General features: G+C 36.9%; 2 protein-coding genes across 2 annotated transcripts; both read right to left on the reverse strand.

The window, feature by feature from the left end:
- Positions 1-1614: 1614 nt before the first annotated feature.
- On the reverse strand, positions 1615-2621 carry LOC8265783 (ethylene-responsive transcription factor 13). The gene has a single exon (XM_002511542.4). It carries the CDS (start codon positions 2534-2536, stop codon positions 1871-1873), a length of 666 nt encoding a protein of 221 aa, XP_002511588.2. The 5' UTR covers positions 2537-2621; the 3' UTR covers positions 1615-1870.
- Positions 2622-4714: 2093 nt separating this feature from the next.
- Positions 4715-5768, reverse strand: LOC8265784 (ethylene-responsive transcription factor 13). Its single transcript, XM_002511543.4, has one exon. It carries the CDS (start codon positions 5688-5690, stop codon positions 4875-4877), a length of 816 nt encoding a protein of 271 aa, XP_002511589.3. The 5' UTR covers positions 5691-5768; the 3' UTR covers positions 4715-4874.
- Positions 5769-13519: the final 7751 nt, after the last annotated feature.

A 13519-nucleotide genomic window follows, 5' to 3' on the forward strand; every position in this document is an offset into this window, starting at 1 on the left:
AGGTGTTAGCAATTTTTAGAGAAGAAGGTGATACCGAACCTGACCCGTCGGACTGTTGCTGAACCAAGGCTTGAATTTAGGACAGCAATTGAGTGAGGTGCATGGTGGAAACTGCTAGGTCGAGTTGACGGTTCGGGTCAGCTGAACCCAAACCGGGTTGGGTCAGCTATCCAGGTCGGGCTACCATATGGCCTTCGGGTGTGGGTCGGATCTGTTGAGCGGGTCGAATCGGCATATATGTTTCGGATCCCGCATAAAACCCCTCATTTTCACCCCTGTCATTAGGGTTTTTTCCTTCCCTTCTCTCCCAGCCGTTCCGCCAAACCTAAAACCCATGTCTCCTCGCTTCGCCCCTCCTCTCTCCCATCCCCAATTAGGCTTTAACTAGGGGTGAAGATGCCAGCAAGCGTCACGAGGGTGACCCTATTTTTTACAGTGGTCACATTGTTCTACATTGCTCGGTTATCCCTTTGGCCGGGCTGTATCGTGAGTAGAGAGGCGTCGAGTGGAGCATGCTCGGTTTTCGACAGCGTCGAGTGAGAGAGGGATATTCATTAGGCTTCTGCGAGTCTCTTCTCGCTGGATGTTGGCTATTACCGCATCAATCTTCGGGAGTTCGGTCGACATGAGGATTTGTAACCTCAAGATCTCGTAGCTTGAGTCCAATCCTCCTAAGTAAGTGTATACTAAGTCCTGTTATGCTCTCTTATGGATTTCTTTTGAGTCAGTTATCGGGGAAAGATAATTTTGGAATTCTTCCCATCGGGTTAGAACTTTTGTGGCATATTCTGAGCCCTTTTTTGTACCTTGCGTGATTTGTGCCAGTTCTTACTTGAGATTGAATATGTGTGTAAAATTTTGTTGATACCCGTATAGCCCTTTCATTTTTGTCCAAATAGCCTATGATGATTCTAGCAGCATGCATAGCCTAGATACTTGGGGCTCCATTTTGTTGGTTAACATTGACATGACCATGTGGTCTGTCGTTTGCCATTCTTCTATATTTTCTGTTTCTTCTTCCGTCGGGGCTTCTGGCCTTTCTAGTTTGGGTCTGGGTTTGGTTCCTGTGATGAACCCCAGTTTCCTTCTACCACTGAGATCGATATTAACAGATTTCGACCACTCAAAGTAATTTTGATTACCTTTCAAAATTACACTAGTTAATTTGTTATCAGCTTGAGACATGATGAATTTCTGAAAGAAATTCTGAAAAATTTGTGAGGTTGATTTTTTGTTCTGTTTTGATTGATACTCACAGATCTGAAACTTGCTCTGATACCATGTTGATTATCTGTAATTTATGAAGAAATTTGTTTATTTTAGAATTCTGAGATTACAATTTTGTTGTTTGAGTATATATATATATATATATAAGTATGCAACGGTAGCCTAATCTATACAATGGTTAACTTGTAAACTATGTCCAACGTCCCTTTCTGTTTTAGGGAAGGTTGAAATGACCTTTCCCTGTCACAGGGATGGTTGCTCCCTTTTCTGGTAACCTGTGATGAGTAACCCTGCACAGACAGTGAGGCTTCTCTTCTTTGTTCCTTTTCTGCTTACTGTCTTCAACAAAATTCTGTTTGCCATTCTATTTGTGTTTTGAGAAATTTGTATTTTATATAATGAAAAACATTTTTACATTTAGAGTAACATTTTACTATGATTATGCTGCCCTCTTTTGTTAAGTCTTTCCCATTTTCTTGTTCTTGAATTTCATTTCCTCTGTGTAAACATCAAATGTTAAATATTGGTAGCTAGATCAGATCTTTTATTTTTCTAGAGTTGAATTATTAATTAATTTAGCAGCGACAAGTTCAAAAAAAAAAAAAAAAAAAGGAAAAAGAAAAAGACTCCAGCCATAAACTCTTCATCTTCTCCTTTTAGGCGAGTCATGGTTAATCAGCAATGTTGTAGGATCCAGTGACCGTCGCTTAGGGCTTACTCTAACGGGAGGCTGATAATCACTAGATCCAATGAGATGAGGAAAATTAAGCTTAGCTTTACAGCCACGCATCTTAAAAGCCGCCTGATCATACGCTAGAGCTGCATCCTCCGGTGTCTCGTAAGTTCCAAGCCAAACCCTCGCTCCATTCTTTTTTGGATCTCTAATCTCCGCCGCGTACTTCCCCCACGGCCTCCTCCTCACACCTCTATATTGCCATCCTTTAGACGGCGCGTTCTTCTTACCCGCTGTCTCAGCATTTGGACTAGTAACCGCATCTTCTAAAGTACTAGCAACCTCATCAGGGATCTCTGCTTTAATATTACCCGTGGAATCTAACTGATCCGACGGGTTAATCCACTCATCTAGTAAATCAGTACTGCTAAAACTGCAACTGATCCTGTCATCTATATCATCAACATCGAATGATGGATCAGTCAAGAGGAGACTATTGAGGCTCGAGTTTTCCTGAAATGAATTAAATGGCGGAACACTTGTTAGCGTTTGAAATTCGTGATCCTCAAGAAGATACTGTTGAATCGAATCAAACAGAGGGAATTCACCATAATCTGCTGTATTTCCCCCCCACATAATTCTTTTCCCAATTTGACTCTTTCTTTTTTCAATTAGGGCTTCTTTGATTGTTGACTGTGTAGGCTTGAAGATTACATTTCTGTGTGTTCATAGATATATATATATAGTGTGTTGACAGAAGCTTTCAAGTCATTTTCTTGAAAAAGCATTCAGTTCTTTCTTTGAAATTGCATCCGGTTGGTCATTTTTTAATTATTTTGTGTCACGTGGTTAAAATCATCTTTTTTTATTGAATTCTTTATTAGTTGTGTCCATGTGTCACAATCAACAAACGTTAAATAATTCATTAGATGTGTCACCTGATTAAATAAAATATTAGATAATAGTATTCTTAATTAATATAATATGCACAACTAACATGAGAAGGATGATATATTATTCATTGGGGAGGAATCTAATTATTCATTTACTCTTACATTCTTACATACATGCAAATCAGGACTTCATTTATATACAAACAATGGCAGTTGGAAGTTAAAACTTCATATTATTACGTTTACTGTTATATTTTTCACATAATGATTATATACACGTGTTTATAATGTACATAAACATTTCCAACTTACTTGAGAAAATGAAAGAAACTAAAAAAGAGTGCAGAATAAACACACACGTGATAGCTCTAAATTCTTTGCACTTTTGATTATTTTCGTTCAAAACTTGGTAGTTGTTCTGTACACACTTTACTTGACAGGAGTTATTACATAACTTCAACTTCATTAAAATATGCTTCACCTAATTCCACGTGCTACCTTCTTCCACGAACCTTACTTCGCAGCACCTGATCACTCTGCCTATATTTAAATATCTATTTATGTTTTATTCAATTACTTCACGTGACCAAAAGGAAACTTCTTCTTCCTCTTGTGATTGAAGGGAATCCATGAATTACCAATTCTTATGCTAATCACTCCGACTGTCCATAATATTCTTTTCTTATAATCTATCTTCTTTTTCTTTTTCTGCAGCTCATGTTTAAATGTTTATCATTTTCAATTAGATTAACCAACAAATTGACTACACCATTATTTGACTTTTTAGTATTATGTGAAACAATGAGAATATGTCGAATAATTCCGTGCAGAAATGTGAAACATTATAAATTGAGAACATATTCTCAAAGCACGAATATGTATGTGGCCCTATTTATATATGTCTAAAATTTATAGTTCTTACATATATTACTTCTTTAGATTATTTAGCTTCAGAAGATCAAATAGATTATTTTTCTATTTCATTCAACATATTCTCTTCAATCATTTAAATTTTTTAAATTATCGAAACACCACTGCATTAGAATTATTTAGTTTTAAAATTATTGTTAAGCTTATATTCGTTATAAACTTTTTGAAAAATTTATGTCTAGAGTTGATGTATGTCTCTATCTATATACCAAAACAATAGATTATTGACACATATTTATTAGTATTAAACTTAGTATATCTTTCCACCTATATACTAAACCGATAGATAATTTACACATATTTATTAATATTAAATAATTGAATATATCTCAATTATTTAATATCAAAGTGTAAAATTATTAATTATGATGTATACATCAAGTTTATATAAGAATCTTTCTAGCATTAATAAAATATGTGTCAATCATGCAAAATTAAAGTATAAATTTATCATATTTACGTGTGACTCTTTTATTAGTTCTTTTTTTTTTTTGTTTTTTCTTTTCCGTTCCTTTCTTTCTGATAGCAAAGGTTACAATAAGATTTAATGAATTCTTCATTCTTACAGAATCCCATTTCTACTGAATTCTTTTTTCTTTTAATCTTTCTTTTGTCTGCTTTTTTTTCTCTTTACAAAAAAAAAAAAAAAAAAAAAAAAAAAGAAGAAAGAAGACGCGGAAAGAATTCTTAAGTATTATCACAGTGTTTTGCTGATGGACTTTCCGAAGTTTATAAAATTTACAGCTTTTTCTCATTAAAATTACAACATTTTGTTAAGTTTCGTATTACAGTTCCTCGTAACATTGCTAAGTTTGGTACTTCTCTTTGGTAGCTATTTTCTGCTATAGATTGCACTTTTTTTCTCTCTCAGAATTTTGTCCCATAATTTTCTTTTTTAATTCGGTTCTTTAACGAGGCATTTCGAAATGTAGTTCCAATTTATATATATATGGTCTCAAGTTTAATTTTGATATTAATTTAAACAATTAGATAGTCTCATAATTCTCGAAATTTATTGAAAATAAAATTACTATTAATAATTAAATAAAAAGATTACATATTACATTGCTTCAGCAATAACTGGAAACCAAGCAAATTTTCAGTTGGCCAGCCATGGTACACTACAGTTTCATGATCTGATCCAGATTCTCTCATTCCCCTCTTTGGATTTGGAGAACAATCATCAAACTCTGATGAAGACAGCTCGAACTTGATGATGAAGATGATCGCTCCGGCGAGCAGCGTTTGCGTTTGTTATTACCCGCTCTGATTGGCTCATATTCGTCAGAGCCGATTAAATGAGGGAAATTCAGCTTGGCTCTTGCACCACGCATTTTAAAAGCGGCTCGATCATAAGCCAAAGCCGCATCCTCGGGTTTCTCATATGTACCAAGCCAAATTCTTGCTCCGTTCTTTTTAGGATCTCTAATCTCCGCGGCATACTTACCCCAGGGTCTCCTCCTCACTCCTCTATATTGCCACCCTTTAGATGGCGTGTTCTCCTTAAGCGCCATTGCCACCTCTTCTTCACTAGTCACAGCTTTTTGAGACTCCGATATAATGGTTGCTGCGGGCACTGTTGTTTTCTCTACCTCTGAATCAAACTGGCTTAACGGAGTCTCAATGTTCTCTTCATCAATATCTAGTAGATTATCAAGTTTAAATGGCAAACCGTTGCAAGCACCGATAGAGGGGAGACTTGTTGAGCTTGAACAATCAAATAAATTAACCTTTGGTAAGGTTTCAAAATCGTCTTCAAGAAGATATTGCCGTATTGAGTCCAGAAAGGCCAAATCATCACCAGCCAAAGAGCTATTTGCCCCAAACATCTCCTTGTAGAAATTAAATAAACTTGCCAATTGATGTTGCTGAACTGAGGTTTTGCTGCTTAATTGTGTGGACATGGATGATTGTGTAGAAGATGCATGCTTGATATGATCATGATAAGTGTGTATATATATGGGCATGTAGCTTCCTTGTTCTTATATATTAGAAAAATATTTTGAAGGTTCTTTCCATGAAACTGCACTATTCAGGAAGTATTTTCACATGGGTCAATCAATCTATTTGTCTAATGATTCGTTTTTCTTTTATCAGTTGAAAAATTTAGTCTGGAATCTCCATAAGTGGTTGTTGTACTAAGAGACAAATGGTTGTTGCAATAAGAGACAGTATCCTTGGTCTAACCTATGCCACCATCTCTCTCTCTATATATATATATGTCTACTTTATTATATTTGTAGTGCGCATCAGTAGCAGGTTACTTCATGTCTTAATTCGATGAAATTAAAAATTATAGGAGCATGGGATAATGGAGAAAGGTTCTTTAGTGAAGTACATTAATTAAAAAAGACAAAACAAGAGTGGGAACACGTGTTTATGTATACCCTCCAGAGTATAGTTTCTATTAATAAGAGACAACCGTCTTTTTATCAACATTTGTTAGTGTAGTTGCAGTCATCTCATTAACAAAAAAAAAAGAAAAGGCAAAGTGTTGAGAAGAATACTCTTTTCCCCCTCACCCTCAATGAAGCCAAAAAAACAAATATATATGACAGTACACCGTATATCTATCAAACAGTATATCTATACTATATCTATATACAGTACAGATACTGTATCTCGTAACACCCCTCTCAAGTTGGAGCGTGCAAATCTCGGACGCCCAACTTAGCCAACAAAAATTCAAACTGTGACTTTTCCAAGGCTTTCGTGAATATGTCCGCTAACTGAACCTTCGTAGAAACATATGATGGATCAATCAAGCCCTCTAAAATTGCATCTCTAACAAAGTGGCAATCAGCTTCTATGTGTTTAGTGCGCTCATGAAAAACTAGATTGTGAGCAATATACAAAGCCGACTGACTGTCACAATAGAGTCTCATTTCCTTCTTATGCTGCACTCCTAAATCTCCTAGCAGTTGCTTTAACCATTTTAATTCACACATAATAGACGCCATTGAACGATACTCTACACAGTATGCTGCTTTTTTATTTTCCAGAAGATTGGTGAATGACCGAGCAACACAAACCATCCACTCAGCGATCTGCGAGACACCGGGCAACTAGCCCAATCAGAGTCACACCATCCTTCCAAACTCAGCTCACTATCTGCCCTTAGTAACATACCTTGCCCCAGGTTCTTCTTCAAATAACGGACAACTCTCAAAGCAGCTTCCCAATGTTCTTCCCCGGATCCCGCAGGAGCCGAGAATGAATACAGTACGCTAACTGGCCTAGTCACGAGAAAATAAGTCGACCCACCAACCGCCTGTATCGCTCTGCATTTTCGAGCAGTTTTCCACTGGCTAAAGACAATCTATGATTAAATTCCATAGGAAATTCTGCTGGCTTTGACCCTAACAGACCCGACTCAGATATAATATCCAATGCATACTTCCGTTGACACATGAAAATACCTTCCTTATTCCTTGCTATCTCCAACCCCAGCAAATATCTCAAAGGTCCCAAATCCTTCATTTTAAAGCACTTTCCAAGATAATCCTTGAATACTGCTAATGCCACTTTATTATTTCCTGCAATTATCATATCATCCACATACACAAGAACATTGATCTAGATTTTACCCTTAGTCATCGTAAACAAAGAGTAATCTGAATAAGACTGTTTAAAGCCATAACTCTTTAGAGCCAATGCTAGTTTAGCAAACCAACATCTAGACACCTATTTTAATCCATACAACGACTTCTTCATTCTACACACGACATTCTTGTTGTCACTTTTTTCAAATCTCGGAGGTATCCTCATGTAAACTTCCTCTTTCAGATCACCGTGTAGAAAGGCGTTGTGAACATCCATCTGATGTACTTCCCAATTCTTGATTGCTGCAACTGCCAGAAATGTCCGTACAGTCACCATTTTAGCCACAGGGGCAAATGTCTTGGTATAGTCAATACCCTTTACCTGATGGTTTCCGAAAACCACAAACCTTGCCTTTAATCTTACTAAATTTCCGTCTGCATCTCGTTTCTCCGTATATATCCATTGACTACCTTCATGTTTCACTGCTTCTCTAAATATTTTAGGTGGTGTGCCTACACTCACAGCTGCTACAAATTTTTTGTAATTATTTGAAAACCGTTCACAAGATACATAATGAGAAATAGGATAAGGAGTACCTGAGGTAGTCGACGAAGGGAGCGATCGTTCAGACGGACTTTTCTTTTTCACAATTATATGTGTAACGAAACCTTGGTAGCGAGAATTTGGAATCTTAACTCGCTTCCCTTTTCCCATATCCGTCTCTATACTAACTTCATTTGTACATACCGCCACCGCCTCAAGACCAGTACTGTTATTGCCAGAATCCGGTAGAACACTAACCTCATCTGCTTTGCCACCCGTTACACCACCTCTTGCTGTGCCCATCTCCGCACTGCTGTCAGCAGGGTCATCATGGACTGCCCCACCAATACTCACGTTATCCTCACAGTCCACTGCTTCATCAAGCTCATCACATTGCAGGCTCGCATCACTCCCTACAGTATGAGAATCCTAGGCTACATTGCCCCCAGCCAAAGGAAAGACATGTTCATAGAAATCAACATCACGTGAAATAAGTAACTCTTTTTTTTCTAAATCATACAACAACCATCCCTTTTTAGCAAATGGGTAACCTAGAAAGATGCATCTACGACTCCTACTCTCAAATTTGTCCCCTTTCGATTTTTGGTTATGAGCATAACACAAGCATCCCATCACTTGCAATGCACTTAAATTGGGTTTCTTTCCAAACAAACATTCATAAGGAGTTTTAAAATCCAATACATTGGAAGGCGTACGATTAATTAAATGACATGTTGCCATCACACATTCCCCCCAAAATTTCATCGGCAAGTGTCTCTGGAAACGTAAAGCACGTGCTACACTCAAGATATGTTTATGTTTACGTTCTACCCGGCCATTCTGTTGCGGGGTACCCACACATGACGTCTCAAAAATCATGCCATTCTTCACAAAGTAATTTTTCAGACAGTTAAACTCGGTTCCATTATCACTACGAACTCGTTTGATTTTTCGATCAAACTGTCGTTCTACCAAGGCCACAAAATTCATAAATGATAATTCAACTTTTAATTTATTAAACAATAAATAAACTCAAACTGCTCTCGAACAATCATCAACAATAGTAAAAAAATAATATGCCCCACAAGTGGACAGAGTTCTATATGGTCCCCATAAATCACAATGTACGAGTTCAAAAAGTCTACTAGCTCTACTGTTACTAATTGAAAAACTCTTTCTAGGCTGTTTTGCACGATAACAGACATCACAACCATCTTTATTCAACCTACTAGATAGACTCACATTAGGAACCTTCTTAAGCATAATTTTCGACGGATGTCCCAACCGCTGGTGCCACAACTCCATTGAGCTTCCACAACGAAGAGCTAGAGTCCGAGCTTGAGGCACACCCCGGAAAAAGAAAAGTCCATCTTTGTGTTCACCCACTCCAATCAACTGCCTCGAGGTTCGGTCCTGTATAACGCACAATGTGTTAGTTATTTGAACAGTACAATTCTTTTGATAGCAACTGTGTAACCGAAATTAGATTACAATCAAATTTGGGAACAAACAACACATTGTCAATTTTGAGAATCCCCGGTAACACCACACTCCCTTCATGAGTAGCTTGTGAACTACTACCATTTGGCAAGCTTACAGGGCAGCAGCTAATTTTTCGCACATCGATCATCCAATCTAATCTCCCTATTATATGGTGTGTTGCCCCCGTATCAAAAATCCAAGAATACTCACCAGAGAGTCGATCCTTGGGTGTCGGCAGATTGAGAAGATCAAGAATGTTTTGCCATTGTTCCGGAGTTATGTTCGACAATCCAGCCTTCTCTGCGGTGTTAGACGGGTGTCCCTGGGTCTGTTGCGGTTGTGTCGAGGTGCTAGCAGTGGCTTTGTTTGCCCTGGCAGCCATGCCTCCTCGCCCTCTCCCCACCATGACACCACGTCCTCCTCTGCCACCACGACCAAGCCCATGGCCACCACGAGGGCGATCCCCCCACCAATCCGGAAATCCATGAATTTGAAAACACGTGTTTTCATCATGTCCATCACGATTGCAATTAGCACAAAATTTTTCAGAATGAGCAGTAAATTTTGGTTTACCTCTGGGGTCAGATTGAACCCTAAAAGCCATGACCGTCTCACGATCGTCCTTGCGACCACCACGCAGACGCTCTTCTTGAGCCACAATTTGGTACGCACGGTCCACAAAAGGCAGAGGATCATGATTCAAGATTTGAGACCGTACCGAAGCATATGCACCATCTAAACCAACAAGGAACCATTGAAGCTGATCCTCCAGCAAGAGGGTCTGGTATTGAGTGGCCAGAAGACACCTGTAGTCGCCACAAGTGCACCCACTGCACGTACATCGGGGCAACGCCACATACAATAATAACTCGTCAAAGATCTTACTTAGCCGCCCAAAATACGAAGCCACTAATTCCGTTTTGCCTTGCTTGCACTCAGCTAGAGACGTCTTCAGTTGACAAATACGGGGGCCATTAACGACACAGAATCGCCTCTCTAAAGCAACCCACAACTCACAAGCATCTTCATAGAACGAAAGCGTCGTCCGAATCGAAGGCTCAATCGTGTTCATAAGCTAAGCCACCAGCATCGAGTGCACAATATACCAGTCATCCAGTTTGACATCGTGGTCTGCTGGCTTTTCGATGCTACCATCCAAGAACCCGAACTTGCGCTTTGCTCGCAAAGCTGTGCGCACAGCCCTTGCCCATTCGTCGTAGTTGTCTCCATTCAACTGAATCGGAGTAATGAGATTACCCGAATTATCCGAGGACCCTAAGAAGAAGACATCGATCTTCCTATCACTGCTAATGGCACGACTGGAGGAAGATTTGTCACCGCCATCGACCATGTCCCCAAAAACGCAGAAAAGAAAAAGGAAAGAAAAAAAAAACTTAGGGTTTGGAGAGAGCTACGCGTCCCACTCTGAATACGCATCTCGAAAAAAAAAATTTCTTGGACCCCGAAATACACTGTATTTCCTTTGGATCGATCCCTTGACCTATGGATTAAGCGTCCACCACGCTTCCGCTGCGCCGCTCACCTCTCTCTGATACCATATTGAGAAGAATACTTTTTCCCCCTCACCCTCAATGAAGCCAAAAAAACAAATATATATGACAGTATACGTTCTATCTATCAAACAGTATACCTATACTATACCTATATACAGTACAGATACTGTATCTCGTAACACAAAGTGATAATCGCTCTATGAAATTAATACAACTTAGTCCACGTTTAATAGAAAGTTAAAGGGTTCTTAATTTCTTTATGTGTTGGATTATGGCAATGGCTCTGTGTAAACAAGTATATAACAAAATCAAAAATAATATAAATACTTGGTACTATCGATCATATTTCAATCTCTAGAAAAGAAATTATGTACCACACACCTCAAGCATCCACGAGTCTAGTTGTATCTATGGTAATGGGCACTGGTTATATAATAGAGAGTAGTTATCTCTTTCACTCGCTATAAAAGTAAAATCTCGTTTAATGTGAAAATTTGAATTTTAAATTTTCATAAAAAAATAATCGTTCTCACTATTTGAGCTAAACCTTAGTGTAAGGTTGATTTGTATTTATGCTATTAGGGAGAATACATTAGTAAGTAACATTTATATCTAGGTTGAGGTGAATATAATCCTAATACCTGAAACCTTAATAACCCAATATCCGTTTGGGTCTAATAACCCATGGATTTATATTTGGGTCCAAAGTCTAAAGCCCAGTAGACTTTTGATCCATCATCCCTTATTCAAATAATGATCGTAATATTATATTATCAAGTGAATAGGATTAGTTACAGTTTGTTTCTTTTCAATGTCATTTGAAGCATTGAGATTCGAAACTATTTTTGCTAATGCATCTCAACTCAACTTAATTATTTTTGCAATATCCCTTTCCAATTAGAGTTGACCAACTGTATGCTGCTTTCCTAAAATAGTTGGTATAAATCATGTGTGGGTTCACATCAGAGTACACTTTTCTGGTGAGAGGGAGAAATTAACAGTGCCCTTGTATGAATGGGCAGGGGAGGTGACAACTGAACTGACCATTCTTTTAGTTTGTTGCTATCACAGGTACAATTTCCTGCTTCTTTAACCTCTGGTTTTATATGGCATTCTAAGTTTTAGCTTTCAATTTTCACTCCCCAAGCTTCTGCCACTAATGCTCTCAAAGAGGAAGAATATTTCTTCAATTTCTCTAGATGCTTCCATATTTTCATATCTTTTAATGTTTGATTTTTTATGAATTAGTACCCGAACTCTCTAATTTTTTTTTTTATATTTAGGTCCTTTAAATTCATAATCTGGGGCTTAATTGAAAATGATTGAAAATAAAATAAAATATAATTATACCCTTTGTGTGTTTTTCTTAGTACTCGCAAGTGCACGAACCGTTCCTATAGTAAGAGTAAGTTCACCACGAAGTCAATTTCTCAAGGAACTATGAGGCCACTTATTATAAAGACTAATTATCAACACAAAACAATAAAAGTAAATCTAAATATTCTGAATCAGTATGTTGAGAGGGTAATATTTATAAAGTAAAGAAACTAAACAATAAATATACAATGCAAATGCTTATGATATAAAACTATATGCTAAAAATAGTATTTAATCTAGCCATTTATCTTGTAATCTCTTTGTTTTACTTTAAGCCTAGATCTAATGAATGAGATGGTGATGTGCCTTTTTCTCTAAGTCACTCAAGCTAATGATGCAATCTAGGTTTCTAATACCAATATAGATTAAAATAAAGATGATATTTTTAATACTTTTAAACCTAAACATTTTCATAACAATTACTATTGATAAATTAATATGATGGTTAACTAACAATAATAACTGAAATTAATAAAAACATGAAGGTAAAGAAATTATTCATTAAATAAATAAATAACAAGATTCATACAAAAGTAAAAAGACTAAACTAAATACTTATGAAAACTAGCCTAACATATTTAACCCAATGATCATGGTATTAAATAGAAAGACATAAGAAAGTAAAAGCTCCCTTTAGATCAAAAATTTCTTCAAGTAGGAAGAAGATTGGTCATCAGTCTACACTTCTTGAAAAGCTCCTTAAATCCTAAAAAGAGTAATGAAAACTAAAACTATATGATTATGGAAATTGTAGAGAATTATAGAGAAAATAATGGTGGCAGGTGTAGAGAGCAGATATGAGAAAATTTCCCTCCTCCTTCTTTTTTTTTTTTTTTTGGTAGAGATATATATAGAGGAGAGTCCTCCTCTCAATAAATCTCTCTAGAGATAAGTATACTAATATAAGTCTATCTAATAAATAAGCCTTAAAGTATCTTAATCTCCACCAAATAATATTCCATAAATAACTCCTAATATAAATCCTAATAATTATATAAAATGACTAAAATGTCCCTTGGGCCTTGTAATTAGCAGTCAATGTGTCTTAATTTTAGGCCTTGATACGAACATGTCCTATTAAGCTTCTTTTAGCTCCATATTCTCCTCTTTTTGCTAATATTCCTGAAAATAGACAATTAAACTTAAACGAGGTCAAAACACATATTTTCACCATTTTATATATAGAAATATATCATTAAAGCTTTAAAATATCATTTCTATACATAATTTGGACCGATCAACCCTTATTATTATTACGAAAAGACAAAAATGCTCTTACAAATCGTAATAATTAAAGAAATGCCGCAAACTATAATTTTCACAGTATAACCCATAAT

This window comes from Ricinus communis, chromosome 1 (assembly GCF_019578655.1).
Source record: "Ricinus communis isolate WT05 ecotype wild-type chromosome 1, ASM1957865v1, whole genome shotgun sequence".
Lineage (NCBI taxonomy): Eukaryota > Viridiplantae > Streptophyta > Magnoliopsida > Malpighiales > Euphorbiaceae > Ricinus > Ricinus communis.

Coding starts and splice junctions, on each gene's coding strand:
- LOC8265784 (XM_002511543.4), bottom strand. CDS start 5,690: ATGCCCATATATATACACACTTATCATGATCATATCAAGCATGCATCT.
- LOC8265783 (XM_002511542.4), bottom strand. CDS start 2,536: ATGTGGGGGGGAAATACAGCAGATTATGGTGAATTCCCTCTGTTTGAT.